At 44.3% G+C, this 15784-nt stretch overlaps 1 protein-coding gene and 1 non-coding gene across 2 annotated transcripts in view; both read right to left on the reverse strand.

The window, feature by feature from the left end:
• LOC126203049 (uncharacterized) overlaps window positions 1–15784 on the reverse strand; it is a 77417-nt gene that overhangs the window by 47304 nt on the left and 14329 nt on the right. Inside the window, exon 3 of the mRNA XM_049937287.1 lies at window positions 2319–2543. Within this exon, the coding sequence (XP_049793244.1) occupies window positions 2319–2543 (225 nt within the window). The remainder of the gene's footprint in view (window positions 1–2318; window positions 2544–15784) is intronic.
• Window positions 10637–10711, reverse strand: Trnat-ugu (transfer RNA threonine (anticodon UGU)). Its single transcript has one exon. It is a non-coding gene; the product is annotated as a tRNA-Thr (tRNA).

Here is a 15784-nt window from a genome sequence, read left to right on the forward strand (position 1 = left end):
GATACCCCAGGAGCAACAGTGTCCCTAATTTGCTGGGAAGTGGCGGTGCGGTCCCCTACGGCACTGCGTAGGATCCTACGGTCTTGGCGTGCATCCGTGCGTCGCTGCGGTCCGGTCCCAGGTCGGCGGGAACGTGCACCTTCCGCCGACCACTGGCGACAACATCGATGTACTGTGGAGACCTCACGCCCCACGTGTTGAGCAATTCGGCGGTACGTCCACCCGGCCTCCCGCATGCCCACTATACGCCCTCGCTCAAAGTCCGTCAACTGCACATACGGTTCACGTCCACGCTGTCGCGGCATGCTACCAGTGTTAAAGACTGCGATGGAGCTCCGTATGCCACGGCAAACTGGCTGACACTGACGGCGGCGGTGCACAAATGCTGCGCAGCTAGCGCCATTCGACGGCCAACACCGCGGTTCCTGGTGTGTCCGCTGTGCCTTGCGTGTGATCATTGCTTGTACAGCCCTCTCGCAGTGACCGGAGCAAGTATGGTGGGTCTGACACACCGGTGTCAATGTGTTCTTTTTTCCATTTCCAGGAGTGTATATATGCTTGGTTGAGTGTAAATGTGTACAACGCTTTTGAAGACTGCCATAAATTTATTTTAATATTTAATTTCCTTACAGCTTCCTTAGAGTCCATCTGATGCGGGCAGTCAGTCACATTAAGTCAAGACTAGCCTTACAGTCCTGCACACTTCAGTAGGAGAGAACGAGTAGGAAGCTATCGCAAGAGCATCGTTTTCAGATTCGTCACACTCGCGATACTACGGCGGGAAGGAAGGCGGCTATTATACACTACTGGCCATTAAAATTGCTACACCAAGAACAAATGCAGATGATAAACGGGTATTCATTGGACAAATATATTATACTAGAACTGACATGTGATTACATTTTCACGCAATTTGGGTGCATAGATCCTGAGAAATCAGTACCCATAACAACCACCTCTGGCCGTAATAACGGCCTTGAAAGGCCTGCGCATTGAGTCCAACACAGCTTGGATGGCGTGTACAGGTACAGCTGCCCATGCAGCTTCAACACGATACCACAGTTCATCAAGAGTAATGACTGGCGTATTGTGACGAGGCAGTTACTCGGCCGCCGTTGACCAGACGTTTTCAATTGGTGAGAGATCTGGAGAACGTGCTGGCCAGGGCAGCGGTCGAACATTTTCTGTATCCAGAAAGGCCCGTACAGGACCTGCAACATGCGGTCGTGCATTATCCTGCTAATATGTAGGTTTTCGCAGGGATCGAATGAAGGGTAGAGCCACGGGTCGTAACACATCTGAAATGTAACGTCCACTGTTCAAAGTGCCGTCGATGCGAACAAGAGGTGACCGAGACGTGTAACCAGTGGCCCCTCATACCATCACGCCGGGTGATACGCCAGCATGGCGATGACGAATACACGCTTCCAATGTGCGTTCACCGCGATGTCGCCAAACACGGATGCGACAATCATGATGGTGTAAACAGAACCTGGATTCATCCGAAAAAATGACGTTTTGCCATTCGTGCACCCAGGTTCGTCGTTGAGTACGCCATCGTAGGCGCTCCTGTCTGTGTTGCAGCGTCAAGGGTAACCGCAGCCACGGTCTCCGAGCTGATAGTCCATACTGCGGCAAACATCGTCGAACTGTTCGTGCAGATGGTTGTTGTCGTGCAGACGTCCCCATCTGTTGACTCAGGAATCGAGACGTGGCTGCACGATCCGTTACAGCCATGCGGATAAGATGCCTGTCATCTCGACTGCTAGTAATACGAGGTCATTGGGATCCAGCACGGCGTTCCGTATTACGCTTCTGAACCCACCGATTCCATATTCTGCTAACAGTCATTGGATCTCGACCGACGCGAGTAGCAATGTCGCGGTACGATAAACCGCAATTGCGATAGGCTACAATCCGACCTTTATCAAAGTCGGAAACGTGATGGTATGCATTTCTCCTCCTTACACGAGGCATCACAACAACGTTTCACCAGGCAACGCCGGTGGACTGCTGTTTGTGTATGAGAAATCGGTTGGAAACTTTCCAAATGTCAGCACGTTGCAGGTGTCGCCACCGGCGCCAACCTAGTGTGAATGCTCTGAAAAGCTAATCATTTGCATATGACAGCATCTTCTTCCTGTCGGTTAAATTTCGCGTCTTTAACACGTCATTTTCGTGGTGTAGCAATTTTAATGGTCAGTAGTGTAGGACAGACGTAAGAGCGGCGCCTCGATTTCAAATGCATGCAACCCGCAACAGGAAAGTCATAATCGTTCCGTTTGTGGTGTCTAGTTCACAGGAGCAGCAATACATACCTGATGGCCAGAGCGCCGCCGGTGGGCTGCGGGAAGCGTGGGCGGTAGGCGTCGTGTGGCGGGGGCGGTGACTGCAATAGCAGGCACCAGGCGGCGTGGTGGGGGGCGCGTCCGGCCACCACCACCAGGTCGAAGAGCGACGCCAGCAGCCGGGGGCGCGGCACGCACCGCACCTCCGGCGCCGACACCTCCACTATCATGCCGCCGCGGCGCAGCGAGCGCGCGCTGTTCAACAAACATTACGTAAAATTCATCTACATTTTTCGAATCATTAACCTATTTCCAGCATGTGTTAAGTATGCTTCCCACCATTTTCATTGTTTTACGTTCGCACTAAAACCTCTTAGCACTTCGGATCTTACTAGACATGTAAACACTGATTTCGTTACCCCCTGCAGGAAACGTACTGGTTGATACTTGGCATGTAGTACAAGGTCACTGGAATAGATACTCTACTGTTCGTGAAAATTGCAACATCGAGAAGGACATGTGTAATTACAATTAATGATGAGCGTCAGTGACCACTGATAATAGTCAGTGACCGTGAGAATTCTGTAGCGCGTGAAGTTGCCACATGCTGCAATCAGGGTGTTGACATGGAATCGAGGCTCGTATATGCTGCTGGGGAATACACTGCCATGTGGTTTGTAGGTGCATTCACAAAACATCGATAGTGTTTGCATGAAGGCCAGAACAAACAAGTTGCCGACCGATCGTATTCCAGACATGGTCGATGTGTGACACGCCAGGTGAATTTGCAGGCCAGGGAAGCAGTGACATCCATAATTCTTCGAAGATGGCTTAGAAAAATGGTTCAAATGGCTCTGAGCACTATGGGACTTAACATCTGAGGTCATCCGTCCCTTAGAACTTAGCACTACTTAAACCTAACTAACCAAAGGGCATCATACACATCCATGCCCGAGGCAGGATTCGAACCTGCGACCGTAGCGGTCGCGCGGTTCCAGACTGAAGCACCTAGAACCGCTAGGTCGCACTGGCCGACGAGATGGCTTACACCTTGTTACCACACGTGTTTGGGCATTGCCCTGCTGAAATATAGCATGTGGACATTCCTTGCTCTATAACCTTCCCAAAGCAACAATTGGTGCTCATATTTTCATCAGTATAAGTGAGGCGACACTGCATGCTATAGCCAATGATGCTCCAAATTATCACACTTGACGTTTGCCAATTATGCCGCCCAACAATACAGTCTGTTCAACTACATTCACCACTGCAGCATCTAACATGTATGTGGCCATCACAGTAGCAAAAACTGAAACAGGACTCGTCCAAAAACGCTACATTATCCCATTCAGAACACCAGTAACACCTTTCACGTTCACATTGCAATCTGAGGACTTTCTGGTCCGAACGAACACTGAATCGTAAAAGGTGTACAACTTTGCTTCTGCCGTTTGCCGATAGGTGGCGACCACGGTAAATAGCGGTCGAAAGAAACATATCGCAGACACCAGGCAGTTAGCTTGGACCACAGTCAACATAACCTCATTCAAACATTAGTCGATTTGTGTCTGCATCATAAAACTGTTCTTGATTGAAAATGTCAATTTACGAGCCTAATTCTCGTCATTTGCGGCAGGTGTTACTGTTTTGTTTTATTATGAAGAAAACAGATGCTGAGCCTCATCGAATGCTCTCAAGTACGTATGGTAAGGACGTACACCGGCATAGTGGTGGAAGAGAGAATGTTTTCGAAGATGCAGAATTGAAGATATTGCCGAGTGAAGACTCGCGTCAAACTCAAGAAGAATTGGCACGATTAGTGGGAGTGACAACAAGCCATTTCAAAACGCCTCAAGGCTATGGGCATGATCCAGAAAGAAGGAACTGGGGTCCCGTATGAGCTGAAACCAAGAGACGTTGAACGGCGTTTGTGTGTTTGTGAAGATTTGCTTCAGAGGCAAAAACGGAAGGGATTTCTGCATCGCATTGTGACCCAGGACGAGAAATGGGTTCATTACGACAACCCTCACCGCAAAAAATCGTGGGGATATCCCGGCCATGCTTCTACGTCGACGGCCAAACCGAATATTCACGGCTCCAAGATCATGGTCTGCATTTGGTGGGAGCAGCTAGGCGTCGTGTACTATGAGGTGTTAAAACCATGTGAAAAAATCACAGGGGCTCGTTATCGAACGCAATTAATGTCTTTGATCAGAGCATTAAAAGACAGACGGCCGCAATATAGCAAGAGGCACGATAAAATGGTTTTGCAGCACGACAACGCTCGACCCCACGTTGCAAAAGAGGTCAAAACGTACTTGGAAACGTTAAAATGGGAGGTCCTACCCCACCCGCCGTATTCTCTAGACATTGTTCAAAAATGGCTCTGAGCACTATGGGACTTAACATCTGAGGTCATCAGTCCCCCAGAACTTAGAACTACTTAAACCTAACTAACCTAAGGACATCACACACATCCATGACCGAGGCAGGATTCGAACCTGCGACCGTAGCGGTCGAGCGGTTCGAGAATGAAGCGACTAGAACCGCTCGGCCACACGGCCGGCCTGTAGACATTGTTCCCTCTGACAATCACCGGTTCGGATCAATGGCGCATGCCCTGGCTGACCAACACTTGCGACCTCATAAAGAAGTCACAAATTGGATCGATTCGTGGATCGCTTCAAAAGATGAACAATTTTTTCGACGCGGGATTCGTACACTGCCCGAAAGTTGGAAGAAAGTAGTGGCCAGCGATGGAAAATACTTTGAATGATACATGTGTAACCGATTTGTTTCGTTAAAGCCTAAAATGTTGTACCTTGTAATTCTGGATGACACAGGCACTACAATATCGGTTTCTGTTTTCTGGTTCCTGATCAATGGAAGCCGATGCAATGGCACCCACACACCCAGTCCAACCCTCGGCAGACAGCCTCCAACCGCCGTCGCAGCCATATCCACATCCAATGCAGTGAGCCAATGGCGAACCAACTTTGTAGGAGAAGCTGTTTTGTTCGTTTCAGCTATGCGGAAAAAATCACACTCATCGTGCGCTATGGTCACAGTGAGTGGTCCAGTACCTCCTAGCCATTGAGTGCAACCTCCTCTCATCCACTGCTTCCACACCTGCATCGCTGTCACTGCAGCGCGCCCAGAGCGAGCCGCAAAGTCATCGTATGAGAAACCTCTTTTTATGTAGACAAATCGTCCTGCCCTGTTCGAACTCACTCACATGCTGATATTGGGTCCTTTGATGTCGACAAGGCATACTGACACGTTTCCACTACGTTCGGCGGCTCTGTACCGAATGAGCATGGAATGTTGTTGTTGTTGTTGTTGTTGTCTTCAGTCCAGAGACTGGTTTGATGCAGCTCTCCATGCTACTCTATCCTGTGCAAGCTTATTCATCTCCCAGTACCTACTGCAAACTACATCCTTCTGAATCTGTTTAGTGTATTCATCTCTTGGTCTCCCTCTACGATTTTTACCCTCCACGCTGCCCTCCAATACTAAACTGGTGATCCCTTGATGCCTCAGAATATGTCGTACCAACCGCTCCCTTCTTCTAGTCAAATTATTCCACAAATTTCTCTTCTTCCCAATTCTATTCAATACCTTCTCATTAGTTATGTGATCTACCCATCTAATGTTCAGCATTCTTCTGTAGCACCAAAGTAATAACTCGGACTTAACCATACAATGCACGGTATTTACGTTTTCAGTGATTTTTTGTTTTATAGACATTAGGCTATGGTTCAAGGCATATTTCTCTGTTAAACATTTTGTTAGTAAGAAGATATCATACTGCCACCGTTGTTCAACCTTCTCATTCGGAAAGCATTTCCAGAAAATCTTACTGCGACTGTGAGCACTTTAGCTGCCACGAGAGACAGAGTCTTCATCGCGAGTTGTAGCAGTTTTCTCCGAATTTGCCTGGCGTTCTCTGAGAGGCAGAGAAATGGAAACCTCCGACCGTGAACACACCCTGTAACTAGTCCGTTATCTCCTTACAGCAGCTACAAAGAAAACATTTTATCTATAGTCAAATTTTTTCACAGATTTTTATATTAGACAGGTAGAAATTTTTAATATCTGTGCATTGAGGCAAAAAATCAAAAGAGAATTTAAACGCAGTACCTGCCTTATCTGAGTCAAAGTCAAAGGTCAAGTTAGATGCCGTACCTAGCCACCAGCAATGTTGAACCGGCTGAAGATGTCGGACAGTTGCTCCGAGGAAATATTGTGGAACTTGCACAACGTGATCCGGCGACAAACCCGTAAAGCCTATTTACGACACATCCGCCGGGGAAGCTTGAAGAGTCATAAGTTGTATCTCCTCTACGCTTCGAATTACGTCTAACCTACATGCAAACTTACCTGACTCTAAAAAAACTATCTCCAATAGTTGTTTCTTACCTCCAACAATTGCCAACTAAGCAAGATGCTTTTTTTTCATAGCAAAGATCGTTGTCATCTCGTCAAAAAGCGTTGTCGTCCCAATTACGGTAGCGCATCATCTCTGGTACTGGCAGCTCGAATATTACAATAATATTACAATTCGTAGAGACTCTGCACCGATTCGTGCGATTATCCTCTGAAGCATTAACAAATTTCAGCATCTGTGTGGTACCACTCAACCTAAATGGGCATATAATAAACAATAAGGGAATACTTCCTGATTCAGCGATAGTGAGTGCCATCAAGAATTTTCCTACACCATCAAACAACGAGCAGCTAAAATCTTTCACAGGAATGACGACCTTCTATGGGCGAATTTTAAACATACAGTTGATGAATGCAGAGCCCTTACGCCAGCTTCTACGAAAAAACGTACTGTGGAGGTAGAAAAATGACTGAAGTTGCATTCCTACTCATCAAAGACACTTTTGCGGATGCAAAATTGTTACACTACCCAGATATGACTTTGGAGTTTGGTTTTAAGACTGATTCATCGAGGGTTGGTTATTTTGCTGTTTGTTTCAAATAAAGGACATCAATAAACAGCCAGCGTTCTGTCCCATAGCGTACGCAAGACGCGTGTTATCATGTCGCGAGCGCTCATACACAACAATGGAATTGGAAGGTTTGGCGGTTGTGTGGGCGTTTCGAAAATTCCACTAATACTTGTTTGGAGAACGCACTACCGTGTACTACTTCACGCTGGACCTTGGCTTTACAAGAATATGATTTCAGAGTAGTATACGTAAAAGGAGAACATAACCACGTCGCAAATGCTTTATCTAGACTACCGAAGGTTTGGAGGACAATACCACTGTGGAAGATGAGGAGAAGCAACATAGGATCTTGCTGATTAAAGATTTGGAATCCAGGAGATATTATTTATACGTGTCTAGTAACCTATGTGTCCTCCAGCAACGAGATGATAATTGGACAATCATTTTGAATTTTAAGTGTTTGTTAAGTGATTCTAGCATATAGATGCAAGTCAACAAAATTTCAGTACTGACAACGTTTACATTTTGGCGTACATATGCACAACGGACATTTTAGCATTTGCATACAAAGAACACCAGTAACATTCAGACGCTATCGAAGATAAATGTAGAATGCCTTTGATGGAGTATGCTTACCCGTACATTAGTGTATACGTCTTACTTCTTGGCACACTTGTCCACCTACATATGAAGGGCTTATTTCAGTAGTGGTACAAGGCCATTTTTGTTCATTGTGAGATACAGCGCCCTAAAGGTAAATGAGCTCTGAAAAGTCTGTAGTTGAGATACCAGAAATATTCAAGCCTATGGCTTCTTGCTAGAGATGAACCTTTCTTTCTGTTTGTTTGGATCATTAATTGCAGAAGCATTATAGGCAGAAAAGTGGAGGTAATGGACTTGTACCACTATTGAAATAAGCCCTTCATATATGTTCTTATTTCTTGTAAGCAGATGGTGTCTCTTCATGAATACTGACACGGAACTATGTGCTATGATCAATTAGTCCAGTCACTGAAGGAAAATTAGGGGAAAAATCGTGTAGCCGCAAATTTTTGCCCTGTGTGCCCTGGCCTGCGGGACGTGAACGTTGGGGAGGTAGTGGATTAAAATTAATTTTTAATTTTTTGTGGAATAACTCGAAAACCACGGTTTCTAGCAAAAATATTTCCCCGTACAAAATGAAACCACATTAAATCTCCTACGAAAAGAGTCCTGTTCAATTTTTCTCTAGAACCAATAGTTTTCGTGTTTATCAGATACAAAAATCGCAGAGTATTAAAGCATTTGCTGACCAGTTCTGTTATGTGAATAGACTAAATAACTTCATTGAGCTCCTGTTTACGTAGTGGATTTATTTTCAGTTTCACAGAAATGAATGAACACAATCCGGCGACCTATAGCGCTTCTACCTACTACCTCCCCCCCCCCCCTCCCCTACGCCTGCTATATCCCCAGAACGCAGTTTATCCCTTAACACGGCTCTCCTGGACTTAGATGTGGTTAATATTTGTGGGGTTAAGACTTCATTAATTTTACACCGTTAGAACAATATTTTTAATAATCTGCATTTTTTTCTGTCGCCTGAACGCAAAAATTGTTAGTCCTAGAAAAAAATAAATGAGCCTTTTTTGTGAACGAAATTTAAAATAGTTTTGATTTCGTACTGGGAAACATTTTTGTTAGAAGCCCCGGTTTTATTATTCGAGAAAAACATTAAAAAGTGATCTTTAAACTCACTCCAGCCCAACGCTTGCACTCCATCAGTCACGATTTTTAGCATGTTCTTCAGGACGCTTCCTCCCAGCACTGTGCAAAAATTTGCGGTTATACAATTTTTGCCTCTAATCGACTAATTTTGGCCTTCGTTGATTAGGCTGACTTGACAGTTGCGATTAATACTAAAATGTGTCTAATTGGCGCTAGGTTCTTTTTTTTTTTTTAATTTTCACAAATGTTTATAGTCTCCGTGGAAGCTTGAGTTTAACCTTCAATAAACTCTTAGCGGCTGTCGAAATCAACGTTAATAAAATGAAGATTGAGGTTCTCTGCCGCCTAGAAAGCAAGATTACGCAAGATGGCCGAAGGAAGTAAAGCATCAGATGCAGATGATAGCCCATCTTGAATAAAAGAGGAAGGAGAAAATTGAGGGTTTTACTTCCCGACGAACAAGCAGCCACTATAAATGCCTCACAATCTCGGTATGGAAAAGAGGAGGAATGATATCGGTCGTGCCTTTTTCAAAGGAACCCCAGAAGAATTCGCCTTTTTTTACCATCTGACCTCTCCTTGCAGCCTTATCATTCCCCCGCGAAGGATTTCCTTCGACGGCTTGCCTTCTCTGTCGTTAGCATCCGTTCTGCACAATATTGGATAGCTTTAATTTTCAGTAGGCCGTCCTCTCACCCAACCTGAGCACACACACAAAGTGTGTCCCAGTTCCGTTAGGACTGCTTGAGTGAAATTCAAACTGCGGTGCTATCTCGTAGAGAGTTTTCTGCGTTACAACCGTTGAAGTTTCAAAATCAGATGTGTAGAAAGTCAAAGCGCTAGTATTACTGTAGCAAGCCGCAAAATGTGACAGTACGTGTCTGACAGTCGTTGGAAAATGTCAGTGGAGAAGCGAGGCAACAAGTTTCATGAGTGTTCCAGCGTTTGTGGGCGAGAGTACGTCGAATTCGAATACCGAGAGGTTGGTTCGTGGTTGCTCCTCCATGACTACACCCCAGTCCACAAAGCAAAGTTCGTGCACGAGTTTTTCGTCAGCAAATGGATCACAGTCCTGGATCACCCACTGTGTCCGATGGACTTGCCCCCAGCCGACTTCTGGTTGTTCCCCGAATCGAAGGTGGCAATTAAAGAACACCGTTATGACGCAGTGACGGACATCCGAGAAAATTGTACCTCGGTACTAAATGCAACTCCAGAAAAAGGACTGCAGTGACTGTTTCAAAAACAACTTAAAACGATTTTAGTTGTGTTTTGATTCAGGGGGAGACTAGTTTGCATAAATACCGTGATTTTGTGAATGTAATCCACGACTTTTATTTTTCATGGCCACAGTCCTAAAGGAACAGGGACACAGAGTGTACATAAATAGGAATACTTAATGTATGAAATTAATCGAGCCAAAATCCCGCTGCTTACTTGGGAACTTAAAGGACGCAGTTCATCGCTACACATGACGCTTCAGATCGGGTCTTACGTCAATGTAGTATTTAGAAACAAACAATCCTGCTAGAGGAACATCCGTAACTGAGCGTAATAGCATAGGTTGAAAATAACGCTTCAGTTGTGAGGTTGTTTTTATTTTCGAACGAAATTAGAATTATTTTGATACCTTCAGCTGCTAACGGGCGTTGATATATATCGACGGGGACAGGTGAAAATGTGTGCCCCGACCGGGACTCGAACCCGGGATCTCCTGCTTACATGGCAGACGCTCTATCCATCTGAGCCACCGAGGGCACGGAGGATAGCGCAACTGCAGGGACTCTCGTGCACGCCTCCCGCGAGACCCACATTCTCGCCTTCTATGTCCACACAGTACTTTCGTAGTGTCCCACCCCAACACACTCATTACTCGTGGAAGACATTCTTTCCAAGTCACGTAAGAGTTCGGTGAATATGCCTGCATCCGCACAGAAGAAGAAGGTCATGGCTGGTGTTGCCAGAACTATACTTACATGGATATGGTGTCTGTTCTTTCGGACATATCCATATAAGTATATTTTTATTTTCGGGCTAATAGATGCTCATCATCAGGTTTGATACTGAAAATAAACAAGAGACCGAAGCTAATAATAGTTGTTACACGCAGTAGTACATAACAGAAAAAAAAGGAAGGCACACATAACATTTTAGAACACAGCAGTCGGGCTAGTTGCGGTAAATCCTGAGTCGACGCCAAGGCGACACCAGACAATAAGCGGACGACTGACTGGGTAAATAAATACACAATAAACACTAGGAACTTACTTCATGCTGTGACCCCGAACGCCGAGGAAGGACAAGTACAGGACATGGTGTACCACCAGCGAGCGCAGAGCACGTAGTAGAATACACGAAGGAGGCTGGTTGATTAATTCGGGGGAGGGGACCGAACAGCGAGGACATCGGTCCCACACGACGGAGAAAGGAAACTGGTAAACTAGACTGGCAAAAGTACTGGCATCTGTCGACGTTGTTTTTCCCGTCAACAGGTAGCAATACTTTTGCCACTCTTGTTTACCAGTTTGGTTGTTCCTTTACGTACGCTACCCTTGTTCTGCGCTCGTATACTCGTCCATATATTTTACAAATTTTATTTTATTTTTAATTATGCAGTTCACTATTTTTCAGGGATGTTCAAGTACAATTCAGTTTGGCCTGTGTGCCGAGCAGGATAACCACTTTAGCAGATGTTGTTTGTTCCTGTGGAACGTGGTCTGCTCACAGCCTGCACCCTTTGTGGGTAGCCCATAGGGAGTACAGGAGAGGTAGCACGTGTTATAGCTGACCGTTACTGGAGTGTTGGTTCCAAACTGGACCCTCTCTCTGGCCCCTCCTTTCGATAACAATGACGTGATTCCTTTCTTGCTTCCTTTTTGGCGACTTCAAAAAATGGCTCTAAGCACTGTGGGACTTAACATCTGAGGTCATCAGTCACCTGGACTTAGAACTACTTAAACCTAACTAACCTAAGGACATCACACACATCCATGCCCAAGACAGGATTCGAACCTGCGACCGTAGCGGTAACGCGGTTCCAGACTGAAGTTGGCGGCCTTCGTCCTGCCGCCGAAATTAACGTCTTTTTATGACCGCCGTGGCTGACTAAGATTTCACAAGCCAACCTGGGCAGGCTCATTTGTATTCCGAACAAGGAATAAACTTCCTTTTTGTTACTGAAAATCATCGTCCTATAACTCAATGGCCCTATCCCGACCAGGTCCCTTCTCCACCTGTACATCGTGATAAGAAGGGCCTGCATTAATTGTTTCTATAAGGGGCAGTCAAATGAAAACAGTAAGTAAGCTGTTTATTATTTCAAAAGCAATCGCCGAGCTGTTAATACGCTTGGCCCACTGTGAGACAATGCGTTCATGGAAAAATGTTTACGTTTGCCCACGGAACCATGATCGTACCCGAGCGTGCACCTCTTCGACCAAAGCAAGTTGACAGCCAAGAGCGTTTTTCTTCAAAAATACGGAAATCGCGTGGGAAGAGATCGGGACTGTATGGAGAATGTGTAAGGGCTTCCCAGCAAAACTTATGCAGCATACTCAAAAGAACCATTGCATATGTAGACCGGACTAGGCAGCAAAATATTCGCTAGAAATCTCATACGCATCCTCCATATAGCACCTGCGGCAGCGCGGTTCCTTCCGTCCCTTTACGACGCACCTGCACCTACCTGTGAACATTGTCTCAGAAGATCATCAGTAGGGAAGCCGAGCGAAACCTACAGTACTTCGACGTGAACCAGGCTGCAATTAAAGTCACTAATCTGTGTTTTGGGAGAAAGTTTTCCCACGAAATGAAAGGTTGGAAATTCTGTCCTTATTAATATATTCTGAAACTTAGGTGAACAAGTATCACTGCCAAGCCCGTGCTAGTCTTAACACAGTCACTCACAGTCCCTTTCACTCACGTTAGCAAGTTTATGGTGTTCCATTTCCCGAAAACGTAATAGCTACAAAAATACGAATAGTTTTTGATTGAGAATGCTCGACAAATATTAAGTCTGTCGGTACCTAATGCAGTCACAGTTTTTAGCCACCGACCTGCTCAATACGCCACGCGAAATTTATGTCCTTTCTCGTCACAAAATTCACTTAAAAATTCCGAAATTTCTACACACCCATCGGAATAATTATGCCGTCACTTTACAACACTTTTGATGTATGAAACACTGCTAGATCCGGCAACTTATCATTTCCATCGGAACTACTACTACACACGTCCGAACTGTTTCACGACTAGGCTCCGACTCCTCTCTAGAATACTCAAAGTATTTTCTACCAGCAGAGAAAGGCGCGCGAAGAATATTGCTTTACCATTGGTCAGTTTACTCAACAGCCAATAGCACAACAACATTCTCCCGCGTCAGTCCGCGCTTTTCATCAATAACCAATCGCAAAATAGTAAACCTAACGACTGCACTTTTTACCAACGTCATTATCTAATATGCTGAAGTTTGCTTATGCATTAAGTTAGGTACTATTGTTATTTATACCTGAATTAAATTTCCCTTCACCATAAACTTACTTTACAAATCTATTCTATAAAAATCCCCTTTGTCCACATCCATACTTCGAAATGTTCCCACACTAAATCCCACTACATAAGTTAAACAATTATCTTCATATTAACCTTAAACCACACCCAAGCATCATTCATACTGCTAAAACACATTTATAACATTTTACATACACAAAAACACGTAATAACACTTCATGAAAATACTATAACAGTTTATGAAAAACATTCTATTACTTTAGTGCACTCTAGTGGGCACAATCGAAACTAAATCACGGTCCCCTATCCAATACTGTCCTATATCGGCTGATAAATAAACTACATGTGTGTCCAGTCTCGCGTCACCATCTGTCACTACCCAGCTCTGAGAGACATCTCCCACTTAACCGCCTCCAAGGCAGGATCGGTATACGGCGCTACGCCTCACGCTGATCTCTCTCCAGTCGAAACGACCTTGGCAACTTGTGAGTGGAGTTGTTTCGAGTACGCTGCAGAAGTTTCTCTGGGAAGCTCTTACACATCCTGCATTCAGTCCCGATCTCTCCCCTTACATTTTGGAAGTGTAGTGATCTTGGCGCGTTCAATTTTTACCATTTTAAAAAATTCATCAAGGAACGTAAATTATTGTCTAACGCATAATGTGCTTATTGGTCTGTAAGCCCTTAAAAATCATACGCAATCTGCACTGGGTATGTGACCTACATTTATTTATATCTCGCTAACTGTGGCCGAAGCACTTAGTTTCTTCTTAATCCACTTTCACATTCTGCACTGTTAGTGTAATTGAATCTAGTAACTAAAACTTTTGGCACAAGTGGGCTCGTCTTAGTTTAATTTTGGGCGGGTTCCTGCCTATGGATGTGATATTGTTGACCACCTCATATCGTTTCAACCCCTCAACTCTTGCGGAATATTGTAACTGTGATTTTTATCCTTTTTCGCGTCTTAGGAAAGCCTGCATCATAAAGTTTCACTTCTATTGTTGGATGTATCAGGTCACTAGATAATAGATCTTTTATTTATGATGTTTGTTGCTCCATGTAGGTACCTTAGTTTCAGATGATACCTGCGCACTTATTCCGACAATAAATATATCTCTCGGCTATCCAGGCATGTCACAACCAACCTCCCACAGCTTCAGTTCTTCTAGTACTTTTTGGTGCGAGTCCCAGGCTGATACACAGTTATAATCCCTCAGAAAGTTTCAAAACAGACAGACACACGTCATATTTTTTTTTCGAAATAGGTTGAGAAAAATAAATACCGCTTCTATAAAGAATTCACTGAAGATGGCAGTGTAGGCATCTCGCGTTATCACCAAAGCAATTTAGCTAGTTTGTGTTTTTTTTTTCAGAGTGGAGCGGAAGTCCGACATTTATAAAAGAAAGTGCCTCAAGATAGAGTAGAGCAACGCCTATCAATATTGTTACAATAGGCCATTGGTTGATGATATATTCAGCATAATGTTGCATTAAACAGGGGTGGATTATATAAAAAGTCGTGCTCAATTTCCTTCTGGACTTCTACCGCAATTGAAGGGGAGCCCAAGGCTAGTTGGCATGTATTTTGGCTTTTGATTATTTTAATGTTTTGTGCATTAACTGCGGAGATTCTGGTGAATGTGGTGGATTGCTTAATCTTTTGGCTGCAAAGCCATGTTGTACCCATTATTTAAATACGTGTCTAGACAACATTAAAAATACTTTTTCTAAAAGCTTGCATCTATCCCATATAACCCCGATGCTGGTATGCCCCAAGTAGCGAGTTGGCATAAGCTGATACGCATAGGGATACTTAAATCACAGCAATTTACGAAGGAAAACATTTTGTTTTATCAAAATTTGGGGAAACTCCCTTTGAAAAGAATGGATTGTTCAAAAAACAAATTCCTCCCAATGAAGTCGCATTTGAACAAAAATGAATTCTGCTTGGTTGTGTAAACAATAGTACGATCTTAAATATGTAAACAAACAATAAATCCTTCAATAAAAATGAATCTTGCTAATTATTACAGCTACCTATACTTACTCAGATTGAATTAGACCAATGTTTTAAATCAGGCATAAAAGTAGGAGTTCATCACCCGTATATCTGAGCAGGTGGGTTCAATTTTCGCACAATTTTTCTTTGGTCGTATACAACTGAATCTGCCCATTGTCTGGCAATCTCCAGTTTTGCTCTGTTTGACCTTGGTAGATACGCGAATTTCGTTGCCATTGGTTTCGACAATCTTCTCAGGATAATGGCGGGGAGGTACTTCACCATAACAGTCATTTACATGAAATTCGGCGTGATCAGGAG

The sequence above is a fragment of the Schistocerca nitens genome, chromosome 9 (assembly GCF_023898315.1).
Source record: "Schistocerca nitens isolate TAMUIC-IGC-003100 chromosome 9, iqSchNite1.1, whole genome shotgun sequence".
Classification (NCBI taxonomy): Eukaryota; Metazoa; Arthropoda; class Insecta; order Orthoptera; family Acrididae; genus Schistocerca; species Schistocerca nitens.